Consider the following 13,083-nt stretch of genomic DNA (forward strand, 5'->3'; position numbering starts at 1 on the left):
TGAAAAAAATGAATCACAGGTTCCAAAATATTATTTGGCAGCACAACTGTTTCCAACATTGATAATTATAATAATAAATCAGCATATTAGAATGATTTCTGAAGGATCATGTGACACTTAAGACTGGAGTAACAGCTGATTAAAATTCCGCTTTGCATCACAGGAATAAATTCTATTTTAAAGTATATTAGAATAAATAAAAAACCCATTATTTTATATTGTAATAACATTTTGCAATATTACTGGTTTTTCTGTATTTTTGATCAAATAAATGCAGCCTTAAGCATAAGAGACTTCTTTAAAATTATAAGTCTTACTGATCCCAAACTTTTGAGTGGTAGTGTGTGTATATATATGTATGTATATATATATATATATATATATATATATATATATATATATATATATATATTTTGAAATATATATTTGTTCTGTTGGAAAAAAAAAAAACATTTTTGATGCAAAAATTGATTAAAAAGAAAAAGGCAACCAGTTACAGCAGTTAAAAATCTGTACTTTCCCGTAATACACATTTTCTTGAAATTGGGTTTAAAAAAAAGTAAACTACTAAAGTCAACTATATGTCAAGTATTTTCATGATGTTTAAGAGCTCAAAACCTCAATCTCCCCCCGTCCCAGCACTCGTCCTCATTCCATTTCAGAGAGAAACAATGGTTTTCTGTGGAGAGGAGCGATGACATTCAGTCACATTAGCATATAACACAACACGCTCTTTCACAACCTCACTCTTTACAATGCCGAGCTGAAAGAGATCCTTCGCAAACCACCACCCTCAAAAGAACATTGTGTTTCAGAGCACACGGGATAAGGAAAACCGCTTTGTCTTTTCTCATATGATCAGTATGCTCTGTTTTTCTTCATATTAGTTCCACACGCCTCACTCACTATCCTGTTTCATACAGACAAATAAAAGCAGCAGAGTTTGTGTTTCTTAGGGAACGTCTGCAGGTTGTGCATCATTGAATCACAATAATCACACACATAATCATCAGATCCGGTTCGCCCCACGATGACAAGCATCTCAAACTTTCCTGAGTCGTTGTGATGCACGGTCGGTGCTGACAAAACACTGATGACATGAAAGCATTCATATTCTATACAAACTTTATTCACTCCCAATGACAATAATGCACAGCTTTTCGTTCATATCTTACTTGTATATCTAATGAGATTCAGCAAGAATCACTGTACAGTCTATTCATACAAAGTCAAATATCAGGCTACTTTCATTTTATATACTAGTTTATAAACAGTCAGATGTGTGAAAACACTAATGTTTATTTCATGTGTCTGACTTTCTAAATTTTCAATAAATGTGTCACTACAAACAGTGTAAAATCATAACAGTGACTGAAATGGCTTTCATTTCCATGGGTTTTCCTTTGAGAGAACTACCCTAATGTCCCGAATGATCTTCATTCAGACCTTAGATATGGTCTCCAGCAGTCTCTGCAGGTTTCTGTGAATCTGGAAAAGCATGATTGTGTTTTTCAGAGGAGCTTCAGACTGTCAGTGATCATTCATTGTCATAATCACTGTGCATGATCATCATTAAACCAGTTGTGAATCTATCTTCACAAAGCTTAAAGGAATCATTCACCCAAAAATGAAAATGTGCTCATCCTCAGTTCATCCAAGATTAGGATGAGTTTGTTTCTTCATCAGATTTGTAGAAATGTGTCATTCCATCACTTGCTCACCAATCGATCTTCTGCAGTGAATGGGTGCCATCAAAATGAGAGCTGCCGTCAAAAAAACAGCTGATTAAAATATCACAATAATCCACAAGTAATCCACACCACTCCAGTCCATCAGTTAACATCTTAACAAATCCAACAAGACGTTTTTAAAGGAGAAGTCCACTACCAGAACAAAAATTGACAGATAAAGTACTCACCCCGTTGTCAACCAAGATGTTCGTGTCTTTCTTTCTTCAGTTGTAAAGAAATTATGTTTCATAAGCTTCAAACAATCCCAAATGCGGTTGCAAACGATCCCAGCTGAGGAAGAATGGTCTTATCTAGCAAAACGAAAATTGTCCTATATCGCTGTTTTGCCTTTTTTGTAAGGCAAAACACTTTGCAAAGACTGGGTTTGTACTTCTGCAGCGATGTAGGATGATTTTGAAATGATTTTTGAAGTTGAGGGAGAAAATACGATTGGAGTTTTTCAACTTACCCTAAACGTCTTGAGCCAGAATACACAGAGTTCAGGGAGAAAAAGACAAGACGAGCGTTTAAGATTAAAAAGTATATAAATTGTGTTATTTTTATTAAAATAACCGACCTTTCGCGATAAGACCTTCTTCCTCAGCTGGGATTGTTTCCACTGCATTTGGGATCATTTGAAGCCACATTTAAAGGGGTGCTATTATGCTTTTTCACTTTTTGAATTTTAGTCAGTGTGTGGTATGTATGCTTGGGCATAAAAAAATATCTACAAAGTTACAAATCTCAAAGTTTACTTCAAAGGGATATATTTCTTTTTATAGAAAACTCTTTCCAAGAACTACAACAAACGGCTCCTTTGGACTACAGTGTTTGTTTTCCGCATGCAATGATGTCACAGCGCGGTCCATTAGAATATCATTAAGTGAAATTCTGCCTACGGAAATTCAGATTGTTTGGGGGTGTAGGGATGAGGTGGGGGATTAGCCAAACTTTAGCGATGCAGCACGGAAAGCCGCTTCAATGAGCTATTGAGTGACGGGTATAAACACAAGCATTGACTAGAGCGGCCGCTTCAGAGCTGTAACGCACAGCGGACGTGTGCAGTACAGGGAGTCGAAACACATGCCGAAGCCGCAATCTACTCTGGTTGCCGCGTTGGAGCCGCAACACGCCGCAGACGTGTGCAGTGTGTGGTAAAATATTTATTCATCATACAGTGTTGATAACGTTAGCTTCACTTATAATGCAAGTGTTTTTAAAATGCATAAACTTGCACTAGAATAGTCTAGGCTAATCAGTGATGATGTTTTCTGATAATGTTAGGCTGCTTTTAGCCTTATGCTGGAGCTGGTTTCAGGCAATGAAACTAAGTATGTAAAATAATTAAATCATCTGCGATCTCGCAGGCTGAGGATGGGACTCAACACTACTGTAGCGTATTATTACAGGTTGGGAGAAAGGTATTGTAATAATGTAAATTATGTGAAAAATTATGCGTTTTTCAAACCACCAAGCATGAGAGCATGTTCTAATACACCCCCAAAACAATATCAAGACTTCGAAAAAGAGCATAATAGGACCCCTTTAAACTGCGTTTTGAGAGTTCACACTCGGGGGACCATATCACTCCATTATATGGAGAAAAATCCTGAAATGTTTTCCTCAAGAAACATAATTTCTTTACGGCTGAAAAAAGAAAGACAGGAACATCTTGGATGACAAGGGGGTGAGTACATTATCTATACATTTTTGTTCTGGAAGTGGACTTCTCCTTTAACTCAAATACGAGTCCATAATCCATAATAACGCTTCCTCCAGTGAAAAAGTCCATCTCCTGTCATCTCTCACATCAAAATCCAGCAACATCTTTGTTTAGAGCTGTTTTGGCTTGTAAACGGTGCTTGATCTGTGCAGATTTCACTCTTGATTCAGATGAGACCGATTTTTTCACTGCAGGAAGCGTTATTATGGATTATGGATATAATACTGTATTTTAGTGGAAATGTCATGATGGATTTGTTTCACCTTGTTCACCTTCTCAAGATGTTAACTGATGGACTGGAGTGGTGTGGATTACTTGTGGATTATTGTGATCTTTTTATCAGCTGTTTGGACTCTCATTCTAACGGCACCCATTCACTGCAGAGGATCCATTGGTGAGACAGTGATGGAATGACACATTTCTACAAATCTGATGAAGAAACAAACTTATCTACATTTTGGATGGCCTGAACACATTTTTAGTACATTTGTGCCAGTGTGTTTAATTATTATGAATGTTTGATTAGTAAAACCAATCCTTGCCATTCTGAGACATAGAGTGCAGTTGTGTTTATACAGACAAACCTTTTCCAGCTTCAGAAGACTTGCAGAAAGAACCGAGGAGATCTCAGCTGTATCTCCAGCAAACAGGATTTCATCTCTAGAATCATAAGTACACATACAGCATTTAGCCATATGATATCTAATACACATAGATATACAACAGAAACAGATTATATGATACATGAAATATTAGAATACTTAAAAAATATGAACAAAGATTTGATGATCTTCCAGAACCTGGTGTGCTCTGATAGTCTGGTTTACCAAATAACTCAAATTATACAATTATTAATTAATTACTGTTAAAGCCACTAAATCATTTTCACCTTTACCTTTTATGTGGAAACTCCATTGACACAAGAGATGTCAGACGTTCCTCAAGAGACACAATCTTAAATGCCATGTAACAGGAGGACAACAGCAGGACACAAACCCTGAAATATCAAGAGCAACCCAAACACAACTCAGTCTGGATTTACACGGTTTATGAAAGAAGTCTCTTCTGCTCACCAAACCTGCATTTGTTTGCTCAAAAATACAATAAAAATGTGAAATATTATTACAATTTAAAATAGCTGTTTTCTATGTGAATATCTGTTAAAATGTCATTTATTTCTGTGATCAAAGTTGAAATTTCAGCATCATTACTCCAGTCTTCAGTGTCACATGATCCTTCAGAAATCACTCTAATATGCTTATTTGCTGCTCAAGAAACATTTCTGATTATTAGTAATGTTGAAAACAGTTGCGCAATATTTTTGTGGAAACTTTTCAGGATTCACTGACGAATAAAAAGTTCTAAAGAACAGCATTTATTTAAAATAGAAATCTTCTGTAACATTATAAATGCCTTCACTGGCACTTTTGATCAATTTAATGCATCCTTGATGAAAAAAAAAAATTACTTAATATTAATGTACCCCAAACATTTGAGCACTAATGTATAAATGAATGAGAACTGAAGTGTTTATAGACTCACAGAGACAGATAGATCAACACCAGAGCATTCAGAGAGAGAGACACCGGCCGCAGTGTTTTCATGAACACTACTTCCGCCAGTCCTGAAGAACCTAAAACACACAGCAGCAAATCACTGATGCCTGATGATCCTAGAGAGACTCAAAGTGTGTGTGTGTGTGTGTGTGTGTGTGTGTGTGTACTTGTTTTTGCTACATTGTGGGGACCAAACGTCCCCACAAGGATAGTAAAACCTGAAATTTTTGACATTGTGGGGACCAGCCTGCGGTCCCCATGGGTACAAAAGCTTATAAATCATACAGAATGAGATTTTTTGAGAAAGTAAAAATGCAGAAAGTTTTCTGTAAGGGTTAGGATTAGGGGTAGGGTTAGGGTAAGGGGATAGAAAATACAGTGTGGACAGTATACAAACCATTGCGCCTATGGAGAGTCCCCACAAAGATAATAAACCAGACTGTGTGTGTGTGTGTGTGTTTGTGTGTTTTACCAGTATATGGTAAGTTGGCAGTGGTGTTGTTTTCTTGTGTGTGAGAATCCAGTTCACTGTCTCTTTTAGTCACGTCAATAAAAGCTTGAGATCGTTTTGGGAATTCTGTGAAAGAATCACATGTTGAGATAGAATAAAGAGCCAATAACACATCAGAACCTCACTGAACTTCAAAATCATGGTGTTTAAAACACACTTGGGGTTTTGATGAAATCCGGTGACTCTGCACAGTCGGAGCTGCTGCTGTCGTCCATGTGCTGACCCGTCTGTCTGACCGGACCGTCCAAATCTGACAGATCTGCTGTGAAATCCTGTGCACAGACATCAGTGTGAATATATAGCACAACCCTGCATCAAGATTTGCAAAAAAGCCTAATATTTCCTAATTTGATCAAAACATCAATAAAAATGTTCCATCCCTGGTGAAAAAACCAGCATATGCTGGTAGGTATGTTTTGATGCTGGAATGCTGGTTTATGCTGGTCCTTTGCTGGTTTTTGCTGGTCATGTTGCTGGTCAAGGACCAGCATAAACCAGCAAAGGACCAGCTTAAACCAGCATCAAAACCTACCTAACCAGCATCCCAGCATCAAAACATACCTACCAGCATATGCTGGTTTTTTCACCAGGGATCACACAGTTTTATCACAAAATAAGAATGAAACTCATTTCATCTTTTCAGTGTATATGTAGGAGCGTTACTGCACTTATGAAAATGACAGAAGTCAGTTTTTTAAAATGTATCATTTAACTTGCAAAGAAGTGGAAAAAGTAAAAAAAACAGAATTAGGAGTGTGTTCAGAATCATTCATACACGTGAAAATGCGCTGAGAATTGAACAAATTGTTGTAAATTTTAATGATTACAATGTTTTTAGCATGATTAGCATGTTGTAAGCATGCTACTAGCATGATTAGCAAGTTACTAGCATGTTTATAACCTGATTAGCATGTTGCTAGCGTGTTTCTAGCATGATTAACATGTTGTTAGCCCTGGTCTAAAAAACAGCATATGCTGGTTAGGTATGTTTTGATGCTGGTTTAAGCTGGTCCTTTGAGGGTTTATGTTGGTCTTAGCTGGTCATGTTGCTGGTCAAGGACCAGCTTAAACCAGCATCAAAACATGCCTAACCAGCATATGCTGTTTTTTTCACCAGGGAGCATGTTTCTAGCATGATTAACATGTTGCTAGCATGATTTGCACGTTACTGGAATGTTGTTAGCATGATTATCCAGTTACTATCATGTTGCTACTATGATTAACATGTTACTAGCATGTTGTTAGCATGATTAACATGTTGCTAGCATGATTTGCACGTTACTGGAATGTTGTTAGCATGATTATCCAGTTACTATCATGTTGCTACTATGATTAACATGTTACTAGCATGTTGTTAGCATGATTAACATGTTACTAGCATGTTGTTAGCATGATTAGCATGTTACTAGCATGATGTTACCATAATTAACAAGTAACTAGCATGATTAGCATTTTACTAGAATGTTGTTAGCACGATTAGCAAGTTACTGTCATGTTGCTACCATGATTAACGTTACTAGCATGTTGTCAGCATGATTAACATGTTGCTAGCATGTTGCTAACATGATTAGCCAGTTACTAACATGTTGTTAATATAATTACAAATAATTAACAAATAATAAACAAATAATTGCTAGCATGATTAGCATGTTATTAGAATGTTGTTAGCATGACTAGCAAGTTAATAGCATGCTGCTAGCATCAATTAGCATGTTACTAGCTTGTTTCTAGCATGTTTTATCATGATTAGCATATTACTAGCATATTGTTAACGTGATTAGCATGTTACTAACATGTTGTTACCATGATTAACAAGTTACTAGCAGTTGTTGGCATGATTAGCTAGTTACTAGCATGCTGGTAATGTGTTTTTAGTATAATTAGCATGTTGCTAGCATGATTAACATGTTTCTAGAATGACTAGCATGTTTAAACCAACTAAAACCAGTTGATTCAGTAAAAACCAGCCTAGACTTGTTGTCTAGTCTTAGCTGGTTTAACCTTGGCTGGTCTTTTAGCAGGTTTCCCAGCTTGGCCAGCTAAGACCAGCCTGAACAGCTAAAAAGTGGCCAAAACCACTTTAAACCACTTTAAAAAGCCAAAGCAGCCATTCATCTTAGGCTGGTTTTAGCTGTTTTTTTCAGTAGGGAGTTGTTAAGCTTTGCTATAGCAATTAACAGCTTAGATGCACCAAGTCTCTTTGTATAAAAGTTTTCACCCCCTCAATGAAAGTCTATGGGATTTTAGGTGGTTTTGATAGTTTGGTTATTGCTCTAGCTCTAGAAGGAGATACTGACAAAATTTTGGCTCAGAAGAAGCAGCAGCAGCAGCAGCAGCTTATCAGTAAGTTATCTTTCTCAAGCCGACTTAATGAAGACAGTCGGGTCAGTCTGAATCACTCGTACCGTCGGCAGAGACGCTGGATGTCCTCTCAGGCTCTGGGATGGGATTTGACTGATCCCAGGACTCTTCTCCTACAATCAGCCCACAGTTATTCATCAGAATCTGTACAATTCAGCTGAACTGAATTCAGTGTGTTATTGAACAACTTACAACCAGATGAGGGCAAACAGACATCAAAACCTTGTAGGTCGTGTCTCGAGACAGAAACGAAACAAACACATGCTGTAAAAAACACAATAACAGTAATTAGAGAGACACACATTTACAGACAAATTCATGCGTTTATTCACATGAGAGTGAAATGTCTTTACCCGATCGTGTGCGGTAGAAATAACCAGTGCATTTGGCACCAAGATGGCAGTTTTTGTTTTCTTGATGACTGCTACTGAAGAAACTGGAATCGCAATCTGAACGAAAAACAATATGATGCATATACTTTAAATACACTACCAATTTTTTAATGAAATTAATACTTTTATTCAGCATGAGCACATGAAATTCAAAACTGACAGATTTCTATATCAAATTAATGCTTATTTTGAACTTTATGTTCATCTAAAAATATTGTGCAGCACAGCTGTTTATAACATTAATAATAATCATAAATGCTTGTTAAGCAGCAAATCAGCATATTAGGATGATTTCTGAAGGATCATGTGACACTGAAGACTGGAGTAATGATGCTGAAAATTTAGCTTTGATCGCAGGAATAAATTACAGTTTAACAAATTCACATGGAAAACATCATTTTACATTGTAAAATATTTTATCATTTTTACAGTTGTTCTGATCAAATAAATGCAACCTTGATGAAAATTCTTTCATAAACATTAAAAATTACCTTAGTGTCTTTTCCGAACACTTTGGAATGGAAACAGATCCAGTTATCAGACACAAACAGTCTCCCCTGGTACAGGATGTCCTTCTGCAGGGCGCACGTGTAACCTGGATGCAGGAAAATACAAGAATAAAATCAAAGCTTCTTTACATGTTCAATAATAGTGAAATAATCACTGGTGAAGCAAATCAAACTGGTCGTACATACTCTGCCTCAGTTGTTCGTCCTCACTTATGTCTTTAAAAACTTTGTGGTACTGGATATTAGTGCGCAGAGACTGAAACACAACATGATGCATATTCAGAGGTGTAGATCAAAAATTACAGTTAATAACTGTAAACAAAACCTCCTGGTTGTTGTCCAGCTGAACTAAGATCTGAGTTCCAAATATCTGTATTAATCTAAATCAAGCAGATACACAATTTAAGAGAGAATTCGCATTTTATTCTTTTAACGTTAAATAAAACTAAAACCATAAAAAATTCTTACTTGAAATTAAACTTTAACTGAATTAAAATGAAACCAGAAAATATAAAAATAATTAAAATGTAAGTAAATGAAACAAAAATGACTGGAGTATGTTTTACAATAAAATACTATTTTAGTTTATCTACTTTCATAGTTATTTCAATGTGTTACATTTTCACATTTCTTTGTACTTATTTGCAAAATTTACTAGCAATATGAGTATAAAATCTTTCAAAGACATTTAAAAAAAAAGTAATAGAAATAATTTAATGAGTTACTTGCGGTTTCTCTGCGATTATTTGTGAAATATACTAGCTATACACTGTAAATAGATTCAAAAACATTTAAAAAATAATAAAAATGATAAAAATATACATCAAAATTTAACTAAAATAAAATTAAACCAGGAAATATAAAAACTATTCAAAATACACTTTTTTTTCGAAATAGTAAATGAAAAAAAAAAAATTACTGGAGTATGTTTACACAAAAATACTATTTAAGTTTTGTTGTATCAAAATTTCATGTTTAAATCAATGTTTTTCTTGCCAATTCTTTGTAATTATTTGTGAAATTTACCAGCAATTTATGAGTGAAAATTGTTTCAAAATAAATCCTACACTTTTTTTTAACGTAATAATAAGAACTTGAATAGTATATGTGACCCTGGAGCACAAAAACTTTAAGTAGTCTTAAGTAGCATTGGTATATTTGTAGCAATAGCCAAAAATACACTGTATGGATCAAAATTATCGATTTTTCTTTTATGCCAAAAATCATTAGGATATTAATTAAAGGCCATGTTCCGTGAAGATTTTTTGTAAATTTCCTACCGTACATATATCAAAACTTAATTTTTGATTAGTAATATGCATTGCTAAGAACGTTATTTGGACAACTTTAAAGGTGATTTTCTCAATATTTTGATTTTTTTTGCACCCTCAGTTTCCAGATTTCAAATGTTGTCCTATCCAAACAAATCATACATTAATGGAAAACTATTCAGCTTTCAGATGATGTTTAAATCTCAATTTTAAAAAACTGGCCCTTATGTTTGGTTTTGTGGTCCAGGGTCACATATGAATGATTACATAGAGACATACCTGACAGGGCTGCGGCTTCCTGCGTTCACACTTGGATTCAGAGTCACTCTGGACTTGCAGAAGCAGTGATGGATCAAATGTTTTGGATCTGAATCAGGAGACACATCTGGAGTGAAGCTGCTGTGTGAACGTGTTAGTTATGTGTGATTAAAACCATGTGAACTGACCTGACGAGGGTTGTTTTTCTTCTCCTCACAGAGACGTCAGCCTCAGCGTCCAGCGAGATGAAAGCGTCGGGCCTCGTCATCTTCTGTCCTTCCTCCTCGTCTATGTTTTCCGCATACTGACTGTAAAACAGATGGGAAACAGACAGATCCGTTCAAATACACACATGCATTTCATCAAATATCAGTTTAAGACAAATTTACAAGCAAACAGCAACAGGACTGAGCACAAACATCTCATGTTACCTTGGAAAACACTTCAGCCTGCTGAGATCCTATGGAGATCCGTCAAGCATATAAACATTGTCTAGATAACTCTTATTATGACAACACTAACCATTTCTGGAAGACTGGTTCATTTCACTGGACTCTTTTACTGTTGCCTAATGACAGAGCTGTGCTGCTTTACCATTTCCTCTACCGCTAATAGTTACGTCACACGTTATTTAACCTGACCCGTCTCTTCTAGTTACACCAGAACATTCAAGCTGCGGTTTAGTGTTACTGAAACAAGAGTCTTTCAGCAAACTCAATCTCATGCACTACAAACTCACTTCTTGCTTCTGAATGAAGGACATTGTGCCATTTATGAACCTTTCAGTGAACAGTTCTTAAAAGAACCATTTTATCTTTGTATGAAGAACATTTTTGCATTGTAAAAGAACCTGTAGTGGTGGTTCCATGAATGTTAAAAGTTCATCAGTGCCAATAAAGGTTATTAACAGTTGAGTTTGATGCATGAAAAAATGACTCTCTAACTAATTCCTTATAATGAATCAGTCAAAAAGATTCACAAAGACTCTCAAACGCACATTTTGAATCAGTCTAATGACTGAAGTGTGAACAGTAGAGTCAGATTCATAAACAAATAACAATAAACAATTAATTGTAATGAATCAGTCAAAAAGACTCATGACCAGTCTCAAACTTACAATTTCATTCAGACTACTACAGTGTGAACAATGGATTCTGACTCTTGAAGAAATTAATCTCTAACTGATTCCTTGTAACAAATCAGTCAAAAAGACTCACAAACTGTCTCAAACTCACAATCTGAATCAGTCTGATTCATGAGCAGTTAACTCTGTAATTGATTCCTTGTAAAGAATCAGTCAAAAAGACTCACAAACAGTCTCAAACTCACAATTTGAATCAGTCTAATGACTACAGTATGAACAATGGAGTCAGATTCATAAACAAATTACTCTCTAAACGATTAATTGTAATGAATCAGTCAAAAAGACTTGCAAACAGTCTCAAACTCACAATTTGAATCAGTCTAATGACTACAGTATGAACAATGGAGTCAGATTCATAAACAAATTACTCTCTAAACGATTAATTGTAATGAATCAGTCAAAAAGACTCACAAACTGTCTCAAACTCACAATCTGAATCAGTCTGATTCATGAGCAGTTAACTCTGTAATTGATTCCTTGTAAAGAATCAGTCAAAAAGACTCACAAACAGTCTCAAACTCACAATTTGAATCAGTCTAATGACTACAGTATGAACAATGGAGTCAGATTCATAAACAAATTACTCTCTAAACGATTAATTGTAATGAATCAGTCAAAAAGACTTGCAAACAGTCTCAAACTCACAATTTGAATCAGTCTAATGACTACAGTATGAACAATGGAGTCTGACTCATGAACAAATGACTCTCTAACTGATTCCTTGTAATGAATCAGTCAATTAGACTCGCAAACAGTCTCAAACTCACTATATCTTAAAAATAAAGGTCCCAAATGGGGGTTTTCACAATGATGTGTTCCCCAAAAAAACTTTTCAGTGAACAAAACTTAAAAGAATATTTTTTTTTTTAGTGTGAAGAACATTTTATAATCTTTTCTTCTATAAAGAGCATTATATAAAGGTTCTTCGAACTGTCATTTCCAATAAATAAAAAAACTTTCTTCTTAAGAGTGTAGATGAAACTGAGAGAAAGTTTTGTGATGGTGGTTGGATCTGAATCACGAATCCAGCATTATTCTGAATGATTCCTCTGTGTCTGTCTGTTGTCACTGACTGGCGGTTCACCATCATGTTCAGTGTTTGCCAAAAGACACAAGACAAAGTCCTGCTGCTCACATAAAGTCAACAAACAAGATCTCTGTTTCAACATGATATTACATAATATCATGTTGTATAAATTTGGATATTTAAAAACCAACTTGGATGTATAGCACACAGAATGACACCATGCTTGATTTACATCAATAAAATAATGATCATGCATTTTGCATTATTCTGTAACTCATGGCTGAATCTGACTGAATGAGAGAAGATGCGTGATCTTACCGCAGTAACACACATTCATTCATCTGCTGATGTGGAGGAACGGAGCACATGGGTCTCACCGCATCATTTCTGCACTGAACAGAGTCCTCAGAAACCAGATGTTTCTCCATCAGGATGACTGTGGACATCTGCTTTGGATCTCATCAGAGTTTCTGAGGCTCTTTGAGGAGCTTCTGATCCACAATCAGCTCCGAGTTAATCAGTAATTTTGCTGTTTTGCTGACTAAAGCAGATTTACAACTAAACAAAAACACACTGTGCTCAAGAGATGATCACATCCCCA

At 35.6% G+C, this 13,083-nt stretch overlaps 1 protein-coding gene across 1 annotated transcript; it reads right to left on the reverse strand.

The window, feature by feature from the left end:
* Positions 1 to 1,107: 1,107 nt before the first annotated feature.
* LOC127169739 (GRAM domain-containing protein 2B) lies at positions 1,108 to 12,978 on the reverse strand. Its single transcript, XM_051117320.1, has 14 exons — positions 12,801 to 12,978; positions 10,500 to 10,619; positions 10,333 to 10,420; positions 8,969 to 9,038; positions 8,765 to 8,868; positions 8,235 to 8,330; positions 8,074 to 8,145; positions 7,926 to 7,994; positions 5,678 to 5,792; positions 5,482 to 5,586; positions 4,996 to 5,086; positions 4,349 to 4,450; positions 4,038 to 4,113; positions 1,108 to 1,488 (listed from the first exon to the last, which is right to left on the reverse strand). The coding sequence occupies exons 1-14, from the start codon at positions 12,926 to 12,928 to the stop codon at positions 1,441 to 1,443; spliced, it is 1,284 nt and encodes a 427-aa protein (XP_050973277.1). The 5' UTR covers positions 12,929 to 12,978; the 3' UTR covers positions 1,108 to 1,440.
* Positions 12,979 to 13,083: the final 105 nt, after the last annotated feature.

Source organism: Labeo rohita, chromosome 8, assembly GCF_022985175.1.
Source record: "Labeo rohita strain BAU-BD-2019 chromosome 8, IGBB_LRoh.1.0, whole genome shotgun sequence".
Taxonomy (NCBI): Eukaryota; Metazoa; Chordata; class Actinopteri; order Cypriniformes; family Cyprinidae; genus Labeo; species Labeo rohita.